This window comes from Buteo buteo, chromosome 11, assembly GCF_964188355.1.
Source record: "Buteo buteo chromosome 11, bButBut1.hap1.1, whole genome shotgun sequence".
In the NCBI taxonomy this organism is placed as follows: Eukaryota; Metazoa; Chordata; class Aves; order Accipitriformes; family Accipitridae; genus Buteo; species Buteo buteo.
Window position 1 is genome coordinate 4221840 of NC_134181.1, and position 23706 is coordinate 4245545.

At 39.2% G+C, this 23706-nt stretch overlaps 1 protein-coding gene across 1 annotated transcript; it reads left to right on the forward strand.

Moving 5' to 3' along the window:
• Positions 1-18084, forward strand: KCNG4 (potassium voltage-gated channel modifier subfamily G member 4). The gene is made up of 2 exons (XM_075039929.1): positions 1-750; positions 17299-18084. The coding sequence occupies exons 1-2, from the start codon at positions 1-3 to the stop codon at positions 18082-18084; spliced, it is 1536 nt and encodes a 511-aa protein (XP_074896030.1).
• The last annotated feature ends 5622 nt before the right edge of the window (positions 18085-23706 follow it).

The window sequence follows — 23706 nt, forward strand, 5'->3', positions numbered from 1 at the left end:
ATGCCTATTCTCTCCAGAGGCAGTGACCAAGACTACAGTAACGTTAGCTACAATTCTTGTAATTCCTTGACTCACTTCTTTCCTGTCTCCGTTGAAACCCCTTCTGTCAAAGGGGTCCATTACCAGAGAGCCAGGAGGATTTACCATCCTGATCAAGTCTCTGCAGTCGATCTAAAGACAGAGATCATGATAAATGTTGGAGGCATCAAGTACCTGCTACCTTGGAGTACTTTAGATGAATTTCCCCTGACCAGACTGAGCAAACTTAAGTTTTGCAGCAGCTATGAAGAAATAATTCAGCTGTGTGATGATTACGATGAAGACACCCACGAGTTCTTCTTTGACAGGAACCCCAATGCTTTTGGGATGATTGTCAGCTTTCTAGCAGCAGGGAAGCTGATGCTCTTAAGCGACATGTGTGCCTTGTCTTTTCAGGAGGAGCTGAGATACTGGGGGATTGAGGAATCCAACCTGGAGAACTGCTGCTTTCGAAAACTATTTCAAAAACTGCAGGAGTTGGCCGAGGTACGCAAAGAAGAGGAGCTTTGGAGGAGCAAAGAAGCTACATGTGTCTTGGATGAGAAAACCAAATTTGGACAGTTTATGAACAGACTCAGAGATATGGTAGAAAATCCCCAGTCAGGACTCCCAGGCAAAGTCTTTGCTTGTCTCTCCATTCTCTTTGTGGCCACCACAGCTATAAGCCTTTGTGTTAGCACAATGCCAGACTTAAGAGCTGAAGAAGACAGGGTAAGTAAGTCCTTTTTAACTGGTCAAACTACAGAATTAAAAGAAATTTGTCTGTCTTGCTAGGCATACATCATCAAAAAGATAAAAAAGATACAGAAAAACCATAGTGATGAGGTTCAAAACTGTTGCTGGTAATGAAATGGTCTATAACAGAAAATGCAACAATGGCTTAAATTAGTTCTATCATTTTCAAAGTGATATTCAATTAAGAATAATGTGAACAAACTACTTTACTAATTGTTAGCTAAAATACAAGAAAGATGTTCTGGACAGAATAGATATTGGAGCTCTCTAATACAGCATTGTTTTTCCTTCTTAAGAAGCAGTTGCTACTCACTGTAAGTTATATTAACTTGTTAGCACCGAGACTCTCAAACTGACATTGTGGAGTTTTCTCTTCAACGTGCTTTACTCTCTAGTTACAAGCAATCTCTCATTTGGACACATCAGCTAAAGAAATATTTTCCTCTGACACCTTTACTTTTAAAATAGCCAGGTATCTTCCCTTGTGATAATGCAGTCAAATCTTCAAAGAGGAAGAAATATTCATTAGTTTTTATAATGCTATAATGTTACATTTCAATAGTTGCATAAAGATTAAAGGATGAGAGACAGATGAAGTATTTACACAGATACTGATACTTAAAAGCTGCGCTTCCAAAGATCATAATTCTAAGCTAACAGAATTCGGTGTTTGCCCATATATATATATGTACATATTGTAGGAGTAATGCCAAATACTAGCAGAACTACTAACTGCATTTCAACCTTTTTCAAGTAAGTAAGTCACCCACATTAATTCAGGGCAAATAAATCAAGCCTATATCACACATGAAGGATCTTCTCTATAACATTGTTGTGAATATTTCAGCATTATAAAGATTTGTTATCCTAATAATAAAACAGAGGAAAGCAACAATCCAAAGTTATTTCAGATGTAGTAATGCCCAAATTCATCAAATAACCCTGACTAATGTCTTTAATAAATCCTGCACTTTATTTGCAAACTGCCCTTCTGAAAGTGTTGAGGAAATCCAGGTCAAAAAAACTCCCTGCCCCAACCACTGCTATAAGATAAGACATTCCTCAGAGTATTGTATATTGACAAATAAAGTAATTTTTACATTTATAGCACAGCATGGCATGCACAATACAAAAATCTGTGTATATTTTATTGCTCAGGCAGTAAGTCACAGCAGCACAGTTGTGGTGAAGATATATCATGATATTGATGTCTCTGAATAAAACTAAGGACTGCACAGAAGGTTGAAATTTAAGATCATTCCTTGTTCCATTTAACCCCTTGAATATTAACTTACATTTGCATAGGAAGACTATTACCTTTCAGTAATAAGTCTGGTGCTTCTGCAGCCTTCCACAGCTATTACTTTTGGCAGGAAAAAACTGTAACACTGTTCCAATGCTTCTTCCAAGGAAGTGCTTTAAATATAGAACATCCTTCTTACAGCTAGATGTAAAAACATTACAAACTCTGCTGTAGCAAGTGCTTCCTACTAACTTTGTTAATGGAAGTAGCCCAATGCATTTTACCGTAATATCCCAACCACTGCAGAAAAAGCTTTTATAAATACTTTTCATGCAAAAGAACAAGCACATAATGTTTCAGAGCTCAGCTAGATGTTCTATGTTGTGTGTTTTAAAAATAATTAACCATATGTTAGAAAGGGAAGCATGTTGAGGGTTACAAGTATATCTGGTAGCTGCGGTGTAGCTGCTGTTCCTGGATTTCCTATAAAACACAGTCGACATTACTCCTTAAAGATTTGCGTATATATCACTACTTTAAAAACAAGCAAACTGGATTGAAACAAACTCAAAAGATGGAATGTTTAAAGTGCAGAGAGGATGAAGGATGAACTTGAGCAAAGGACCACATTTGTCCAAATATTTGGAAACTTTACATAATTTTCACTTACAGCACCAGTCTAATGCACTTTGTCATTGTGTCCCAGAAGCACAGGACAGAGTATTAAGAGTCCTATTATTTGAATCATTTAAAATTATGCTAGAGAAAACATAGAGCAATAGATGAGACAAAATACTCATGCCTTGTGGAAAAGCAGAGAATATGAAGTACTAAATAGTAGTTTTTCCATGGCTAGGGATGGAAAATTCCCTAAATTTCCATCCCTAAAGTCTTAGCCTGCAACACCTAAGATTTTCTTACTGGGATCCGAAAAGAGCATTTTAGCTAGAACTGGACAAATAAGTCAGAGAACTTAACTGACTAAAAATACTACTTCATGGTTGCGGCTGAGTCATACCCAGGCAAATTGCAACTCTACGTTGATTCATAACTCAAAATTGTTCACTGGCTGACCTCTGAAAGTGATTCCAAGATGGGGCCACATTTACCAGCAACCTGGGACAGGCATGCAGAATCTGAAATTTTGGATTTGGGGGCTGAACATAAAGATCACATGATATCTGTTTGCTGAGTGACAGAAAACAGTCAAATTCCTTCAATAAAGTTTCTGAACAACCTGTAATTCCACACCCGAATTCAAAGATGCCCCGTCCTGAGGTTTATTCATTTCTGAGTTAAAGCTTGGCAAAATGTCTATGGTAAATGTGCTTACAAGTACTGCAAGGATCCATTTTCCAATGTCACTAACACTGGAAATTGAATTTATCCATTCTGAAATACAAATAAAAAAGGCTTTACCTCTGCTGCATAGGTACCACCCTAGGGTCCTTTTTCTCATCATCACAGCCACATTAAGAGAGTGAGAACTGGCTGGACTCCAGCTCAAGGAGAAGGATCAGAGTCAAAAAAAAAAAAAAAAAAAGGAAAAATAATACAAGGTGACTTCCACTTCTCTCAGAGGCTTGGCTGATCCCACCCTGCAGGCACATGAAATCACTTGTCCTTTTAGCAGTTGCTAAACCAGGTCTGCTTAGAAGGGAGGATAGCTGCCCGGGCAGGCAGAAGAGCAAACAGGACTCCTCACCATTCGAGGGAAAGTGAAAACTCCAGTCTCTGGGAGAGGGATGGCAAGGAGCCAAGGCAAGAGCATCTGCATCAGGGAAGCCCAGTCACCCTGGCAACCAGAGGGGAGGGAAGGAGCCATCTCTATGGGCGGCAGAAAAGGGAGGGGAGGGCTAGCCTAAAGATAGCAATACAGCCAAAAGTAAAATAAAGAATGAGTTATTAAAATTGATACCATGCACACACTCTAGAATATGTCAAATCACATTTAGGAACCTCCTCGTTAGAGATACGGAAGAAAAACACAGATAGATGGGCAAACAATTCTGTAACTATGTATCACATAAGCACCTGCTGTGAATCCCAACCCAGAGCAAACAGCCCGGGGTGGAGGAGGCCAAAAGTTCAGGAAAACTCTAGAGCAGTAAATGTATAGCTCTAGTGATGTCAAGTTTAACTCTGACTATGAAACAGATATACAAAAGAATTTATCACACATGATGCTAAGGAAAGAGGACTCATTAGTAACCAATTATGTTATTTGGGCATAAAACAACTGAAATGTCACATCCTCCAATGGCAATACATCCTTATCTAGGATATTTGCATCTGTTCTTTATGGAGACCAAACTATCTTCAGTAAGGAAGCAAATGTGCTATCACCAAAATGTAGTAATCAAGGCACGTGTGTATGTTGAGATAGAAAAAAAGCATATTTGAGGTGAGGAACTCTGTTTATTATTGATCTGAACGGATAGCCGGAGAGTCCCAGTCCCACATAGGAGTTACCGTCAGGAGCCAAGAGGTATAACTGAAATAGTCACTGCTCAGCACATCTAACCCAAAGAAAAAAACATGATTACACCAGAGAACTACAGAATAAAACCACTGCAGAAGAGCTTGGACAGGGAGACTGCTTTGAAGCACTCTTGGGATTTTCCTTAGGAAGAGATATTTCTTTTAATGAGTCCCTAATTGGCATCCTCTAGAGAAATGACTCAGCAGAAAGGATAGAGCAAGGTCTTTTCTTCAGGAAGGCAAGCAAATTAAGGTTAGGAGGGGAAAGAAGAAAAAGAAACCCCAGACATTTCCATTCCCTGTCCCTCAGCACTGGTAACAACCAAATAATTTTCTCCCGGTGTAGACGGCTCCCAAAAATCACACTTAGGTGACATTGTAGGTAAGTGTGGTTTAAAAGAGAAGGAAATGTCTATTCTCTGTTCTCCCTCTCTTCTCTGGTGGTCAGCGAGTAGTCAGACCTTGTAACTACTATTTTTGTATTTGCTCTTAACTGACCTTGAGAAGCTTGCGATTGCTTTATGTATTGTATATAACCTAATGAAACATAACCAACATAAGCTGCAATCAGTATTGTCAGATCTAATGATTTTGTCTTGAAACTTAGAATCTTCATTTTTTTTAAAGCTGCCGTTCCTGGGGTCTTTTGATTATGTGAAAATCTAATTCCTTTTAAAAGAGTAAATTTTTAGGCTCTGGTTGCACTGAGAATCCAGAAAACATGCACGGAGGAAAAAAACCCAGTACCTAATATAGAGAACCATTTTGAAATTATTTTTTCATTCTACACTATTATTCTAGAGGTCCTGACATGTTTTTCAATGTTTGATGTTGCTGATGTTGTCTGTATGATACTAATACCAGCATATTTGGCTTGTACACTAGAGGAAACTGCTGAGAAACACATTTTCTTTAAAAGTGGAGTAAACTTACTTTACAGGGGAAAAAACAATTTATTGGTCTTACTGTGAAGAGAAAGAAAATCAAACAAGATATTTGTTTGATCAAGGTTACCATTGTCACAGCTGAATGTGTTAATTATAAAAATTCCCATTGACTTGTATCCACCCAGTTCAGAATGTGAAGATATGCTTGCAAGAGGTATATCCTCAGTATTGAAGCTATTAAATCCATTACAAAAGCATTAGAAAGTAAAGCTCCAACCCTGCCCATAACCAGCAGATAACACTAAATACCTCTACTGCACTTATTAAAGATGAACTGAAAGAACTTGGGAGTGACTGGAGATAATAATCCATATGGAGGGTGTCAATGAGAGGAGTGTAAACCTAGTTCTGCTGCTCACATAGTGTGCAAAGATAAGACTCTTCATCAAAGTGTAATTTGGCCAACCATTAGAAGCAATCACCTTTGGTAAATTGAATATGACAGCCAGATTTTGAGAGATGCTGCTGGCTACCATTTTTATAGCTTTTAAATAAGGGGGCCTAAATATTGATCAAAAAAGAATTTTCTAACTGATTATTAGCCAGGGCAAAATAATTCCTGCTGAAAAATATCTTTTTCAATGACTAGTACAGAGTACTACTAATGAAGTGGGGCACTATTGAGAATCTACCTGAAAAGCAGGGGTATTTCACAGTTACTTGGTGTTCAAACTTACCTTCCAACACAAGCATACATGACACAAAGCATGGTCCAGAATGACTTGCTCTATTGCAAAGGGATTAATGAAATCCTGACATTCAGAACCACTTCTAATGCTCATTCAAAAGTGTAAAACTATACAGGTGTATGTGTACATGCCTATCTATAAATATATTGGTATATACATATGACCTGCAATTACTTGGAACAAAATAAAGCTGGATGTGCATTAGTTTTATCCCATCTGCTCAGTACATTTTTCTGGGTTCTTATCAGGATGCTTACTGGGGACACTCACTCGCTCCTAAATTATCTAGTCATCTAGTACAATTCTGATTTCTTCTAATCATTTTGATCAGCGATGAAAGTATTGCAGCATTTTAAAGTAGGAAAATGTGCTGAAGCACCAAAAACCTCCCAGCCTGCTAGGTGTACTCAGCACAGTAGAATCCAGTGAATTGACTTGCTTCGTGGATTGGATGAGTTACACTAGTAACAATTGAAGAAAGATATAAAATAAGAAGGCGCAAAACAACAGAAAACAGAATATTTAAGCCTAGGATTGTGATATATAGAGAAATTATTGCTTTATGGGATCTGCCTGTTCTGAGGTTTGCATATCTGTTCAGTAACGTCAAAAGCTTTGACCTTGAAATTGCACCATTATGTTAAGACTCTGATTTCATAGTTCCACATTATAAGTAACTGTTTTCCAAGCATCCGCAAACGGAATTGCATATTTCAGCATTAAATCTAATATGTACAACATTGATGAAGTTCACATTACTTAAGCCCTGCTCTACATAACCAAAGAGGGGCACCAGCGGGGGGTGGACGCTGCTGAACATCTGTGTCTCAGCTTACGCTCGCTGCCACAGAAAACCATTTTCTTTAGAAAGTCTGGACACTCCAGTGACTAAATGGATTCTGCATGGTTTTCAAAAGCTGGCTCTGCCAGTACAAGGTCCGATGTTCAGAAAGCACAATTAGACATTATTAGTTTGCCTTATGTTCATCCAATTTTGGCTGTATCCCAACAGCACTAAGTCTCCTGGCTTTGCACACTATCCTGGGGGGACACCCAGCTGTTCTAGCTGCTCTGCAACGGGCAGTCAATCAACTGCTATTCAATGTGCCAGCACATGTGTTCCTCACTGGGAATCACGCTTTCTTTTCCCTTTTGCTGCTTTCAAGTTTGTAATACTTACAACAGGAAAAAAATCCTGTTCACTTTCCTCACTTGACTCATCTCAAGCACAGATGATTACCTAATAAATGCCTTCTTTGGGAAGATGGGTAATTCCTCTGAGGGAGGCACTCTATCTTTGGAAAACGCTATTTGAAATCAGTGCATCCTCCAAGTTTGTAGCAATAATGCAACAAGTATTAAAAATAAATAACAATCCAAATTTGGATGTGCTTTAGAAATTCCTCTTTAAATATGATGGAAATCTTTGAGGACTCCTCAGTCTACTGCTGCAGTCGAATTCACAATCTGGTATTTTAATTCTAAACAAATCTAATTGCTAATTTCATTGCAGCATCAGGGCTATGAACTGCATATTTTGTGTTTATTCCCACAGTGTCAGCATCTCCTATTAGCACTAGTATTTTCCTTATAACAGATTCAACGACATTTGGGACCCTGCTGTACACCCTGTACTACACAGGTACAATAACAAGTAGTTTCTGCTCCAAAGAACTTAGAACGCAGTGAGGAAAGAAGCAGAGAAGAAACTGTAACAGGGTAAATGATTTGACCAGCAGCAAAATTGGAAATTGAAGGATATCCTTCTAAGTCCCAGACCTTGTCATTTTGACTATATTGTTCTTCACAGTTACAAAATTAAGTCTGTTAAATTTCTTATTAGAAAAACAAGAAAAAGATAATACTTCCACATCTTTCTACTAACACAAACACTCTGGGGTCACCAATTGGTTTAAATCAAATTCAGATTCTTCAGACTGATTCTCACGGTGTTTGCAGAATAAGGACCCAAGCTAACAAGTTAACTGAAATATTTTAGTTACACTTCTACCCCAGAGGAGATAATTATGTGTTGGATACAGAGATAATAATTTCCTTCTATGTTCTTTCTACTGTCCACATTAATATAATCCCAATATTTGTTTAGTTGCCTCAAATATACTAGCTGTAGCAATTGTTTTCATGAGTCCAGGCTTCTTTCCCATAAAGCAAAGTGAGTGGGAAGTCGTTCTGTGATCAGAATACGCAGCACTCCTTTAACAAGCTCATCATTCTGTAAATCAGGTTACAGTCTCTTTCTCAGCAGGCTGTAAACCTTTTGATTTTATTGCATCAGTCTGTAACCATAAATCCAAGTACTGAAGTGATCCATAACATAGGGTTTTCAAATTCTCCCTAACCATGATGTGATTCAGCAGAACATGGTTTAATTATTCAAATAATAGCAGCAATGCGGTCACAGTGATTCAGCAGTACCTGCTGCACTGCAGCTGGATCCCACAGCTCCAGGTACGCAGGGAACATAGACTGGCACAATGCTTCCTAACTGAGTCATCGTTTTACAGCCAAAAGGGATTTCTCCCCTGCATCTGTTCATTTCCTGCTGCAGACTGGGATAAGAACAGCCAGGAGCCGGTTAGGTATCTCGGTTCCCTACGCTGAGGTCTTGGTCTGCCTCTGCTCCTGCCTAACCACTCTCTAGACTTGTAGCCTCAGCCTGCAGACCCACCGCCTTGGATTTGTGGGCAGGCAAGAGCAAGAGCCGAAGCTTGGTTTTGCACTGTCACGTTAGCTCGCATTTTTTTTCCAAAGAGGGAATTGCCCAGGAAGAAGCTGTAGACCAGGATGCGCTGCCCATGTATAAAACCCTGAGAAGCGCAAAAGGCTGGAAAACAGCACCCTGTCCAGAAAATGTCAACCTTGGGCTTAGAGAGGAAAATTCCTGTGAGTTTTGCTTCTAAATCCTCCACATAGAGGGCTGAATATTTTTTCTCTGAGTGGACCAAAAGTCCAGACTGCAAGAAGAGCAGTCGTGCTGAGATAAGCCTCTCTACTAAGTGTTGGATAGCACTGGCAGGCAGAAGGCAGGTCAATAGCCACCATACAGACTGATCCCATCTGCTACCACTTCAGTGGACATGGGCCTCTGCCCACAAAACACTGTCCAGATCAGAGGGAAGGATCTGAGCAGTAACTGGCTGTACTCGAACGTGCCAGACAAAATCTGGACCTGCCAGGGTAGGTTTAGCAGATGTGAATTGCGACCTTGCATCAGCCACGGAGCCAGGCATGTTTCTGGTGTGAGAGATGATGTTCTGGCAGCCTACCCTTTGACTGCAGAGTGCTAAGCAGGTCCGGGTCCTATGTTTAAAGAAAATCTCCTTTAGAATTCCAATAGGAGTCTGAATCAAGAAGAGTCAAGCATATGGCTTTGTGAGTTCCTTCCCTGCTTTGTTTTGAGACTGTTTAGTATGGGTGACTGAACACCAAACCAGCCTTTACTTGGAAGCAATCACTACTGCATCTAGGGTGGATCTAGCTGGGAAGAGGTTTCAGATCCTTTCTGTCCATCACTCATTTGTTTTATGATGATGAGCCAGCTGGTTTCCTTAAATTTACCCTGGGAATAACAGTGTTTGCTTACAGCGGTTCAGTCATGGCTTCTAGCTGTGTTCAAGGACTTTTATCAACTTGGCTTCACAAATAATATTAGTTGTTTTTCTCGTAAGTATGCTGTATAAGCAACGTATATACATATTGCTGATGTACATGTTGATTTCCACTCTAAAGCTTTGAAAATATTAATATCTGTAGGGATGACATGATTCTGACATAATCCATATACTGAACTAGCAGCACCTATTAGCAAAGTGTTCTACAAGCATTGGTGCAACTTTTGCCATTTGAAATAGATTATTTGACACAAGAAACACTTAAAATCACTAACATCATCATGAACAGTGTTAACTGGCAAGCATAGAAAGGAGATCATGAGAAATGCTGCAGGTTTGCTTGTCCTGCACCTCAGACTCCACCCTATTTATAGATTGTGTGAAATCCCAAATTACACACCACAGAAAACAGGTTCAGATTATTGCCAATGAAATTCCACTTAGAGTCAGTCACACCAAGGGCAGAAAGTTGGTACCTATCCAACTCCTATCCCAATACAGCTGCAATGCTGCACTTCTAATATAATGGGAATAACAGGATTTCTTTCCCCATTTTTCCTCAGATGAAGAGAAACTTTGCATGTGTCCCTCTGATGTTTTCAGGTAGTTTCAGTTCCCTTTTTTACACTCCAGAAATTGCTTCAAAAAGATCTGTTTTGGTTTTTTTTTGTTTTTAAGTATCAGTAACAAAACATGAAGAGTCCATGGCCACAATACAGAGTAGGTGGGGATCTGACACCCCTTTCCAGAAAAGTGCCAAACTTCACTAGCCTGTTGGTAAGTAGTCCACCACTACCTTGCCATCAAAATTGTGCCACTGATTTCCACAGTGCTCTGCAGAGGATTAGAAAGATCTGTTCTGGTTGATACTGGTGAGCGGACCAGAGGTAAAACCTGACACCCTTTCTGTCAATGTGCAACACAGCCTTCAGCTGCTAACAGGCCACACAGACTCAGGTTCAAATGTTCAGAATCCTCAGACAGTTTTGTAAGAGGAGCACACCAAAGTGTGTGATTTGCAAAACACAGATTATCACTCTGTTTTGTGTTTGCTTCAGCATTTATGGAAAAACACCTTACAATGGACTAAAGGGTAAATATCCACTGCAAAAGGTATTGGGGTGAATCTTTGGCAGAGGCAAATTAATTGGCAGATCAGGTAATGATTCAGAACAAGTTTTCCAGATCATATTTTAATTACAGTGTGTCTCAGAGTTCAACCAAGTGGGACACAAATTATTAGCACAGAGCACACCCTGAAGGCATAAGAATAGTTCCTTGTGTTCTCATCCACTTATCCAGAAATAATAAATTTTTTCCTTGTCTAGAAAATGTAACAAAGTGAGTTGCATCTGGATAGACAAGATATATATTCCACAGGGGAAATTCTGATTCAGTCTCTGTGGGCATCATTACAATTATTGATGCATGTAAAGATACTGTTTTCACTAGATGAGATTTATATCTCTTGTAAGATAGGTTAGTGCAGCATAACTCTGAGATCTGACTTTTTTTATTATCCTAGATATCATTACACTTTAACTAATGTTTCCTGGTAAACTAAGAGGGCGCTTGGTCAGCAAGTTTATCTTATTTGTCTTGTGAGTGGCACGTATCTCAAGTTCATTTAGTTTGAATTCACTGTTAGTGAGTAAGTTTCTTTTCTGTAAACTCACCTGTGCAATTGAGGTTTGAGATTTGGCTGCCATACACTACCCTGGCCAGTCCTGGCCTTAGAGGTGCTAAATTCCTGAACCTCAGATCCTTTTGAAAAAAGTTACTCCAAGAAAGCTGCAGTAACACCTTCCAGAGTCACACAATTTCTCACTATAGAAATATTACATTCTAAGCATTGTCCCTACATAGATCCAACTTGCTTATACTTTCTTAAAGAGTGCACAATAAAAAAGCAAAATTTATTGAATTCTTGATCATAAACTGGATATAAATTTGACAATATAACCTACAACTCACCCACACTTTAAAACTGCAGTCTCAGTCCCTTCCACCTCAAAAAGGAAAAAGGCCAGAGAAAGGCAACAAGGATGGAATGACTTCACACAAGGACTAAGGCAGGCAGAATTCCTCAGGATAGGAACGAGCTACAACAGCAGCTGCAACAGAGGTCTACAAAATTGCAAATGGCAGGAAATGAGTAAATGACAATCAAGTAGCCAGCGTCCCTTCCAGTGACAGAGCTTAGGGGTGTCAGATGAAACTACTGGGAACCTAGTTCAAAGCAAAGAGGTGAGTCTTCATGCAATAGGCAGCAGACAAAAGGATGGCCAAACTTTGTAGAAAAGCAATTCAGTTTTCTTACACAAACACCACCTTCAGCTCAGGAAGCTCTGGAGTGGAAAATAGAAGCCAGAAGATTTGCTTTGGGCATCTCTTTTCTCAGGGTGTTGGAATAGGGCACTGGGCTAACTGGACTCAGTACTGCTGTTCTTATATTTTATTATGAGTCTATTTTTTTATATCTAAAGAGAAGTTAATAGAAGTATCCTAAAATAAGGAATTTTCCTGTAACACTATAAACATTCCACCACATAAGAGAACGCAGAAAATGAGCCATTGCCTTGTACAGCAGAAGGCAATAATGAAAAGGAAGCCTTAATTGCTTCTTATCTCTGGTGGTACAGAAGTTTGAAGCAGCCACTTTGCTTCTTTCAGGTGGTTTATAAATTTAAGAAATCACTCAATATTTCAGGCATCAGGCTCAGTACATAACTTTTTACATACAAAATATTGTTTCCTTCACTGGTGAGCCAAATGCTTTTTCCATATGTAAGATCAATACCAGGCACTCATTTTATATCATATGTTGTAGATTTTCAGCTAGAGACAAGATCCATAAATCCTGATAAATTCTTGCATTGTTCAAAAGTAAATCTGCAGGATGAATAAAGTATAAAGAGTTAGATACTCACTCACCACTGGCTTTGTGATAACTGTTCTCCCGCCAGAGTTGATGATAGTTTGAGTACTGATTGACGCTATGGTAGTGTAAAACATATCAGAGAGTTTTGTTGAAAAAGCCCACCCAAAATATCTTACGGTCAGTTATAAATAAAACCTCATCTTCCCCTCATGTTCACAGTCAACACCATACTGGCTTGGAACTTTTATAGGCTCCACTACACCATGGCAGTTCAGGTGCAAAAATGCAGACAGAAGAAAAGTCAGTGACAAACTTGACTCAAAGATCTGAAAATAAAAGCTCAGAATTCTCCTCTAGTTAACAGCGAGGTCAAGAAAGGGAGTTGTTTGTTGTGTTTTGTGTTGACAGGCACTGATCACTAGAATTTCCAGAATGTGTTTGCTTTGTTCAGAAAGAGGAAATATATAGAAGCTGTTGTGGCACAGAAATTTCCTTTATTGGCCATTTCTGAAAAAAAAAACCTTTAATGGATCAGAGTATTTGGGCCACAATTTGGCAGTTCACTGAAAGTAACTAACATCTAACAGGAATTTGGTGACAGCAGGAAATTTGAAATCTACCACTGACACAGAGGCAATGGTATTTTGATAAGAACATAGTATTTGAATTCAGTATGTTATTCTGCCTGCTCTTTGGACAACAGTTGTAAGTGGAACATAAAGCACTCTGAGGTCTAATAATCATCAAAAATACTGGGAGAAACAGAAATTGGCTTTGGTACTTATTATTTCCTCTTTTTCCCTTTTAGTCTAATATTTGCTGCTTTTGAACAGGATGTTCAGAAGGATCACGAATCTTCAAAGAGACTAACATTAGAGAGGGATATTCCATATAAACCATATCACATATATTACATAATATATACAAATATTCCTAGTACATAAAACATTCACATACAAACTCACTGGATGAAATCTATCTCCCAGTGTGAAATCAATAATCGTGTTCTCATTAAATATCATAGAGCCAGGGTCTTACACTCTCTTTTCAGACACTGGTGACAGAGAAATAAAGACAGGCAGAGAAAGAGGCTTGGAAGTTTCTGGCAGATGTTTTATATGGACTGACTAAATCATGGTACATATAGACTATCTAATGGAGTGAAATGGCCCTGCTGTGAGATGGTAGCCCAGCTGCGTTATTTCTAGGGCTTGAGTTAGTCATCTCCATACAGAACTGCTGTGCTGCACAGGTAAATCAGTTCCCTCCCAGAGAAACGGGGCTGGTTTTGCTGCATGCCTTCACGTAGCGTAGGTATGTTTGGAGCAAACACAGAAAAAGAATTCTGTCTCTTCTGACAAAAATGAAGCACAGAATTCTCTGCATTAGTCACAGTGTCAGAGACTGTGATATTGTCACTCTTGTTTGCTGCAGCAGAAAAAGGGACTATGGTTTGAATCATATGCAAACATTTCTGCAATGTCTTTTGCAAAGTACATAAAAAAGACAAAGTGTGCTAACAGGGGAGCACTCCCCATCCTTTACATCCACAACTATGCACAAAGGAAAAATAAAATGCACAGTAACATTCCTGAAAAGTTTGATTTGAAGGATGCTCTTCTGTAAAATGAAATACACATATAGGAAGCTGACTGCACAAGTTGCTTTTTCTAAATATATATAACTTTCCATGGGGAATACTAAGGCAACTGAGGATGGTGAGAAGAAAAAAATCTCCCAACCAGTCCTTACAATGCTACACCTTGAAATTTCACACTCAATTCAAAAGACACCCCAGATCTCAATGGCTAAAACTTCCAGCAAAGAGAATTTCTTTTCTTGTATTTTCCAAGGAAGGAATAGTGAAAGCTACATGATGATCTGAGAGCAGTCACCTGTAAATGTATAATGGTAAATAAGTAACAGATGTACTGGAAATTCAGCCCAGTTAATAAAAAATAAAATAAATCTTGATGGGAACAATGAATAATTCACAGGCCACACCACTAGAATGACCACAGGCAGGTCTGTGCAGAGTCCAGGCTGCACTGTACAAATAATTTACAACTCAGAAAAAGTGAACACTGCATAACACAACTGCTGATTGCAAGCAATCTCATCGAGCCAAGTCAACAGCTCTGCAAACATCAATGCACTCTAGGCACTGGCATGGCAATGACTTCAAAAGGAGCTAAAACCTGATCCTGTGTGTGTAACTCTAGCAGGGCCAAGTCTTCATTACCTTTTGCAATATTTACTTTAAGAGATAAATTATGATCTTGAAAGTCTACTGTGCAGAAAGAGGAAAAATCCCCAAATGGTGCTACAGAGCTAAATTGTTCTGAGGGTTAGAGAGGGTAAAACTTATACATAAAGGATATGTTACCATTTTACCTGGGGAGCCTCAGAGAGCCAATGATATAAACACTGCCTGAACAACAAGACTTGTTACTCCCAAGAATAGCAGTAATTCTATCACAAGGGACACTCTAAAAAACCAACATCCCATTGCAATGCAGAGGGTATTGCAATGCAGAGGGTAACTGAACATTGGTAGCAAGTTTAATTAGTAGTTGGAGTTTGTGTTCCCTATGGTGTTTTTAATCAATATTGCTCGTGAAATTTGGCTGGGAATGGATAAGACTGTATGAGGAACTGTTCCTTGAAATTGCTTAATTTCACAGACAGGCCATCAGGAAAGATGCATACAGCAGCCCTGACTTTATTCTACAGAGGTTACAAAAAAGCCTTTCATGAAGCAAGGGTCTGCAGTTATTCCTGAATAACACATGGCCACTCTGCTCTCCCAAAAGGATGTTCTTTCTCTGCACAGATCCTCCATCATCCCTAATTCTGCTTGATCTTCTGCAGTTGTGAAAATCTCAGAGATGCAAATCCCTGTTCAGCCAGAATAAAAGGAGAAGACTCTTTAACCTTGCTAAGCCTTCAGGTACCAAAGTTGTAGCTGGAAAGAGCTATTTGCTAAATACTAATTTTCAAGCAGCTTAATAATCTAAAACGAAATTACCGCCTTCTACATTCAGGTTTTCCGGAACATACAGTGGCAACCCATATTCTGAGTCCAGCCTGGAATTTCAAAGGGTTGCGAGACCAGCCAATCCTGTCCTCTGATTCCCAGTTATAGCTAAGATTTCTCATCTTCACCAAAAATTCAAACCCCGTACACTTCATATGCCAGTGTTTTGATAATGTGCTCAGCAAAGAAAAGCACACAGGGCTACTTCAACGTCAGCCAAAGTCCATGAAAGACTCCAGTTCACTTGAACTGGTTTTGGATTAGAACTGCAAGCCAAATATTTGCACCGATGCAAGAACTTAATGTAAATAGCAGCATGCCACTGTGAAAATACCATACAAGTACCAGTTAGGTGGAATTCTTCAATAAACTTATTCACAATGCTTAAAAGCAAAAAAAACCCAGCATTAGTCCAATCACAAGACCAGGTTTCTTAAGAACCTATTAATTCTCTGTACAGGTACAGGAATGTATTTATCAATAGGATAGACAGGGTGTGTAAGAAAGCAGTGACACCAGTATTTAAAAATGATGTGTTCTGTTCAGGGGGAGATGTCCAGCTGCTAAGCAGTACATGCTGCTTTCACTGTTATTTCTTATCTTCTATGAGGCAAAAAATGGTGGCGGGACCTGGTTTGTTTTCTGCCAGCTGGAATACAGTAAGCAGACACTTGTGCATATGAAGGAGGCAGTATGTACACCTGTAACTGATGTGTCCATCTGTTAGCTCGCTCTTTGGATGGACGTAACGTAGTGGCTGCCCATCACTAAAGGACAAAGCTCAACGTAGTCTCTTGCTTACCCAAATAATTATGAGTCAGTTTACATTTGCCTCTTCGTTTCACTGGAATAGGCCAAAAGAAGTTTCATTTTTTAAGCTCAGCTCAGGAAAACAAAAAAATGTGAATCCAAGGTAGTTCAACTAAAGTAATCCCTTTGATAACAAACCTGAGAAAATGCTGCTTGTAGCAAGTGGCCTCAACACTGGGAGAGGATTCTTCATGGCAAGTTTCACCTACTGGGTGGATATTTATTTTCCTTTAGATTAAAACATTTGCAGGTACAGAAAGAAACAAGATTTATATATGGTATAACTGAGCCAAGGATCCAGATGACTTAATGAATATCTCTGAACCACTTTTAATTGCACCAGAGTACACAGCATTTGTGGAAGCACCATGCATTGAACAGCACCAGAAGTTTACAGCGACATTCAAACATTAATCTTTCTTTTGAAGATAAACTGATTTTTGTACAGGCTTATAAACCACTCAAGTTTAAATTAATTTCTATTTGAGATCAGAAAGTGGGACTTATTTGGGACTTACAGGCTGCATGCCAAGACTTTATACTGAGACGAGTTTCATTCATTTACACTGGAAGAAACAACATAATAAAAATAAGCAGGTAGCTATATCTGTTCATTCAGATATTTCACATGCTCATTATTGTCTATACCCCATTGAAAGATGTCTGCCATACGACTACCTGCTAGCTGGGATTTGTTTATTTCTGATACCAGTGACTCAAGCAGATACATATTGCTTCTTAGTGTTTTTGGATGCTGGTTCACAGACTGTTCTTTTATTTAATTCTCTTTTTGTTTTGTGTCAGGGCGAGTGTTCCCAGAAGTGCTATTACATCTTCGTCATAGAGACCATCTGTGTGGCTTGGTTTTCCCTGGAGTTCTGCCTCCGATTCATTCAGGCAAGGAGCAAGTGTCAGTTCTTCAAAGGACCCCTAAATATCATTGACTTTGTGGCTATTTCACCCTATTACGTTTCCCTCATCTTCTCAGAAGATGACTCAAACGAGGAGGATGACAGGCCAAGCAGCAACACATATTTGGAGAAGGTTGGTTTGGTGCTACGGGTTTTACGTGCCTTGAGGATCTTGTATGTAATGCGCCTTGCCCGACATTCCTTGGGCTTGCAGACTTTGGGCCTCACAGTTCGGAGATGCACACGGGAATTTGGCCTGCTTTTACTCTTCTTGTGCGTGGCTGTCACTCTGTTTTCTCCTTTGGTCTATCTTGCCGAGAATGAATCTGGGAAGGTGCTTGAATTTACAAGCATACCTGCTTCTTACTGGTGGGCTATCATTTCAATGACCACTGTGGGGTACGGAGATATGGTACCACGGAGCGTCCCAGGCCAGATGGTGGCTCTCAGCAGCATCCTCAGTGGGATTCTCATCATGTCTTTTCCTGCAACATCAATATTCCACACTTTCTCCCATTCCTACTCGGAGTTGAGAAAGGAACATGAACGACTACAGTCTCGGCTAAACGGAGTAAAAAATGCCAATCAGTCTGGTGAAAGTGACACCTTCAATGAGACAGACAGCTTGATCCTGGAGGATCAAGCATCACCAATCAAATACATTTACACAGGGAACTAAGCCTCGTTGTAAAGCATTCCCAAGAACAGGAATAGAAATATACACTTATGTACGTCAACATAACACACAAAGCCAAGCAACAACATAGGTTATGACACTATTCTTTTCTGCCAGCATAGGTATAATAAGCAGTCAAGCCAACACAGCAAGCTCCAACACATAATGGAACTGGAGGTTTTGAGAATGTCAAAAGTCAGAGTTTATTCAATAATATATATTAATTCTTCTCTATGACTAATAAGAAGAAACTTTGTCTCTGCCAGTCATGTATCTTGCTGAATACCTAATATTGAACAAGTAACAAACAAAACAGCTGCTTGTTATTTTATTTGCCTTTGAGTTCCCAATGATCTTGCAATTAATATCTTCAGCCAAGCATTAGAATGCATTCTTTCAGGGCTATGCACCAGTGTTGTTTATACAATGCTCATCTACCAGGCATACAGAAGAAGCCTCGATACAAATCTGAATTCTGTATCTAAAGCCACTACTAAGCTTAAAATAAAAGCACTGTATGTGAAAGCTTTTGAAGTTCGCCTGTAGCCAGACAATCAATCTATAAATAACAAATTGCACTGCTATTGTATAAAATACATAGTCTTTACAAGAGAATTTGCTTGAAACGCAGTTGCGGTCTGCAAACTGTAAACATTTCATACTAGATAGCAAAAATTTTCAAACTTCTTTTTCATATACTTATTTAAAATAATAATGAGGAATAAAAAAACCTAAGCTTATTGACCATACTAAAAAGAGTTGGTGTTATCTTTTTCACTGAATGGTGATGGCTCCTCTGGAAGAAAGATGAAAAATTATTGAAAGTTAGTTATTGAAAATGAGATGATAGCTCAGGAGTATCCAAAGGTACAAATAGTAAAGAATGAGGTGAATGATTGCCAAAGAGGCAGTGGGAGTAATTTCCTAATGCAAATGGAAGGTGTCCCTTTGGGGATATCCAAGTATACCCAGAAGAAAGTGATAGGACTACACAGAAGTCAACAATGCTACTTCATGGGAGAGTCTAGATGATCTTTTACAAGTTCTTTTACCTTTACCTGTGAATGCAGTTAGTGAAAACCAACACGAAGACATGAAGGCCAGCTCTGTGCAAACCCCTGTGTGTTGAGGGCCTGCGTCAGCTCATGTCAGGTCCTCAGTTTGTAAGCAGTCCTGCTGCTACCCACAGAACTTTGACACGCTGAACGTTGGGCATGTATTTAAGTACTGAGATGAATCAAGGCCTAAATTATTTTTTAATCAGATTTTCAGTGACCTTGTGATGGAGCAAAGCTCCGTGAAGGGACCATTCAGTTCCAGTTTTCAGCAGGCACCATTCTTGCCCAGTACGGTGCAGTTTGGAGCCCAGGGGGTACTTTCAGGCGTCGTGACCCGTCTCCCACGTGGACGTACAAACACAGTCACTTGCAGAGTTATGCAACTTCATGCAGGCATTCGGGAGTTTCGGGTTTTAGATACTATCCTCACTGCGCTGCATAGCTTAAGTACAGAAAAGCACAGTTGTTGGCACAATTTGGATCACGTGACCCAAATTAATCTCTTGGATTTATCTTGCTATTGACCCTATGATTTAAACCAGAGAAACTGTAGCGGATTACAGATGGGATGTTCCAACATAACCGGAAGAATTCGACACTAGATGACAGGCATTTATATTTGCCACATAAAGGGTGGAATTTCTGCTGGTTTATGCATAGATCTATCTGATTTTTTATTTTAATTTTTCGCAATTAGCATTTATTTTTTGCCAGCAATTCTCTACAGTAGGACTACTTAGATGGTACACCAGACAAAATCCAACCCCAAACTCGACCATGACCCAGACCTCTCCAGGGTCCTACACGTGGTAATGCCACCTGCATTTCTCTGGGAGAGTCTGTATTTCTTTACAGTTACTCCAGTTTCTTAGGAAAAACAATTGCACACTGCCACAATACCCAGCACAGTCCACTTCTGCCCCTCTGGCCTGCCAGAGCGAAAGACAGTGCTTGCTCCCTGCTGACTGATGCCTGCTAGAACACGTGTCCTGATGCAGAAAAGCCACATCTTTTAGAAGATATTTCTCCCCACAGACACATACTTTGGAAATACAAACAATTAGGTAGTGCAACTGATTTGCTGCTTCTAATTAACAGTCTTCTTGCAAGTTCAGGAGTTAGTTGAACAGGGTCCCACAGAAAATTAGCCCAGCCACATTGTTCTAAACATGTAGATAGCTGGAAAAATATTGCAGCTTTTACTGCCCAAGTACTTATAACACCAACAGGTTCTGTGATGTAGGCGGGGTTGTGGATGTAACATGCACCCAAATTCACAGCAGTCGAGACCTTGACTCACTCAAGCATTTAAGTTTGTGTAAGTTCTTCCAAAACACAATGCAAGAATGTGCTGAAACATGGAGGTAAAGCAAACAAACAAAAAAATCACCAATGTCCAAGAGTGCGGTAAGTGCTTGTACTTTCAGCAGAAGCAGGACCATAACATATATTTCTGTTTCTAACTTCATCTCCTCCTATAGCTGGGTCTGGGCTGCACCAGCTTTCATAGAAAATGTCCTTCATGATTCATTGTGTTACTAGGGAGGGAGAAAATATGTTGAGAGGAACATTTAGTTCCTGTGTAACTCAACTGAGTAACAAATTCAGAACACTCAGTTACAATTAGCAGATATTGTTGTTGCCAAGATCATATCATTTCATAACTAGACTTAATTAAAAGAGCATTTTAGGGGCCTGGCATCCAGCTTCTCTTAATTCAAAGCCTTTTCCCTGAATCTAAATCCTGGAAGCAGCAAAGGAACAGCACCCATTATCCAGAGAAAACGATGTTGTTCAGCCCTCACCAAGGCATTACATCTCTTTTTAAGCTTCTAATTGCTACTCTGATATAGCAACAACTCCTACTGTATAATGAAGGGACCCACAAAACTCCACACCATGCTGTTTTGTTTGGGGATGTTGATAGATATCCTGCTCTGCAAACCAGCTACGGACACCAGCCAGTATGACAGAGTCACATGAAAATGCAATACAGGACCCTTCCAATTACTGGTCTGACTTGGAACCAAAACACAGTGAATAGGTTTTGATCACGGGCTAAATGCAAATTTTCTATGATGTTGAAATTGCACTGAGGGGCTAAGACTTTTGCTTTGACCTAACTCTCATTTCTTCAGAGATTCTGCAGATTGTTTCAAATTCTCATGGCAGCCCTTTTACCTCCCAGCTATTCTCCAGCTGCTTCTCCTCTTTGATTTTCATCAGTTCCTCCGGTAGAGAAGCATCACATAAGATGGACATACTATTATTTCAGTAATGAACACCCATTAGTTTCATAGGCTCAGTATTTTATTATTTCAACATACTGTTATGTCTCCTGAAACTTGCCTTTCATGTGTCTTTGGCAATCTGAAGTTTCTATCCAGTCATTAGTATTCATAATATAATTAAAGTTACCAGGTTTATTATTTAAGTCACATAAATTCATTTGAGGGAAAAGTACATTATTTTAGGGGTAAATTGCAAAACAATTCCCTAAGCGTACTGGATATCCTATGCAAAAATTATAGCAGAATTATTTAAAACTTTTATTGGTCCATATTTTTTATTTCAAACATGCCCAAATAGTATTCTGCAGTTATTTTGAACAATTAAGCACATCTGCTGATAGAAATTACACTCAGCATGCCCCCTCTGATTTTATTCCTAATGAAAGATTTTTTCCCTTTTTTTTTGTTCAGAAAATTATTTTAATACATTGCAGTGATCTATAAATAATGATGAAAACCTGGAAGGTCAAGGAAATGAAAAGTACAGCACATTCCCTGAAGGAGCATTAGAAAGTTTTTACTTCTACAAGTAATAAATTATTAGCCACATGTTAAAGTTAAAACTGATAAAGTCTGATATAACACTCACTTTTCCTAAATGGAAACTGGTTTCAGCATGGTAAATAGCTAGATATTCTAGCACATTTTACTGAAAGTGTTAAATTCCTTCCTGTGAACTACTTTGCTTCTGTAGCAATGGCATGGCACAATACCTGGCAAAGCCCTAAGAAACGGGACAAGGTTTTGAATATATCAGGTGCTCACAGTGTGCACAATGGATTCTCTGCTGGCCTCTGACATGGGGCATTAAACTGGATTCTCCCAGCAGGTGAAGCACAGAGACTGAGCTGAATACTCCTTTTTCCTTGCAGGACACCAGCATTTAGCTAAACCAAGGTCTGCAGAACTCCCCGACTAGTTTGGGCAAACCGATTGTTGCATGTGGGGTGCAGATCTTATTAGGAAGCTTCAGTTCTTAATTTGCAATATTAGGATGAAACCTAACACTCTATTTTTTTTTTTCTGGATGACGAAAATGATAGTCATAATGAAAAGATGATGAAGAGAAAGAACTAAGGCATTTCCCTTCCCCCTGTGCTCCTGTCTGTACTATTTTACTTCTTATAGAAGCTAGTACTCAAAAACTTATTTTCCGCAAAGTTTAATGTTCTTGTAGTTCCTTTAAGCCAGTATCTGATCTCTGTGAAAAGCTCACACGGAGGGGGAAAAAAGCTAACCCAAAGCTACTTCACTTTAAGAGAGATCTGCATTCAGAATAGTACCAAGGAAACTCATGTAAAATCAAGGCCTGGATCATCAGCACCAAGTAGAAGTGCTTAAGGAACACCTTAGCTGAATATTACAGTAGATTCAGCAAGAGGGATAAAAATCCAACTCAAATTTCATTATTTCCATACTTGATTCCTGCCATAACTTCACCAGTTATAAAAATCATGCATATGTCTAAAAGGAAAGGGCTGTAGAAGGCTCTTCAGCTGTTTCTCTTCTGAAAGTTATAGTCTGTTATATCACCAGTAATAAGTACCATAACTAAGTAATAAAACATAATCATCCCGAAACAACACTTAAAATTTAAAATCTTAAATGAAAAGGTCTACTGCTTCATACCTGACAATTTTGTTTAAAAAAAATCCTTTAGGACTTAACGTATTAGTGTAGAACTCCATACATGCATATAATAAAGTCATAACATCTTCCAAAATTTCCTGATTGCCAGTTCTAGCATTCAGCCAAATATTAGTTACTCAGACACTAGCTATGACTCAACAGGTTTTATCTTGCCTTCTTCAAAATAATTTCATCAGCTTTCAAGAAACCGTGACTATTCTCAGCAAGAGCAAATGGAGTGATACAGAATTTTTCTTCTGCCTGAAGATAAAGCAGATAAGGTACAATTTATATTGACCTTGCAGGGCAATAAAGCCCTCACAACGCTTCTGTGAGAATCCAATGACGTTTCACTTCATTTCAGACAAACAGCATGATCATTTGCTGATGTTCCACCATTTGCCTTTAACTCCACATCCAGGTCCACATCACTTCCCACGCAGACAGGACGCAGACCAAGTACCTTCCTAGTTCCACAGCTTCTTTTGTTTTCACCTGCCCACTTTGGAACCCCACATCAGGAATTGTTCCTTTGCTATACAAAAAGCCAACCCATTAAAGAATTTTCTTATTAAAATTCATAACCTTAAAGGTACCGTGTGACAAATACTAAAGATAATTGGATTGCAGTCATGAACAGAAAATAC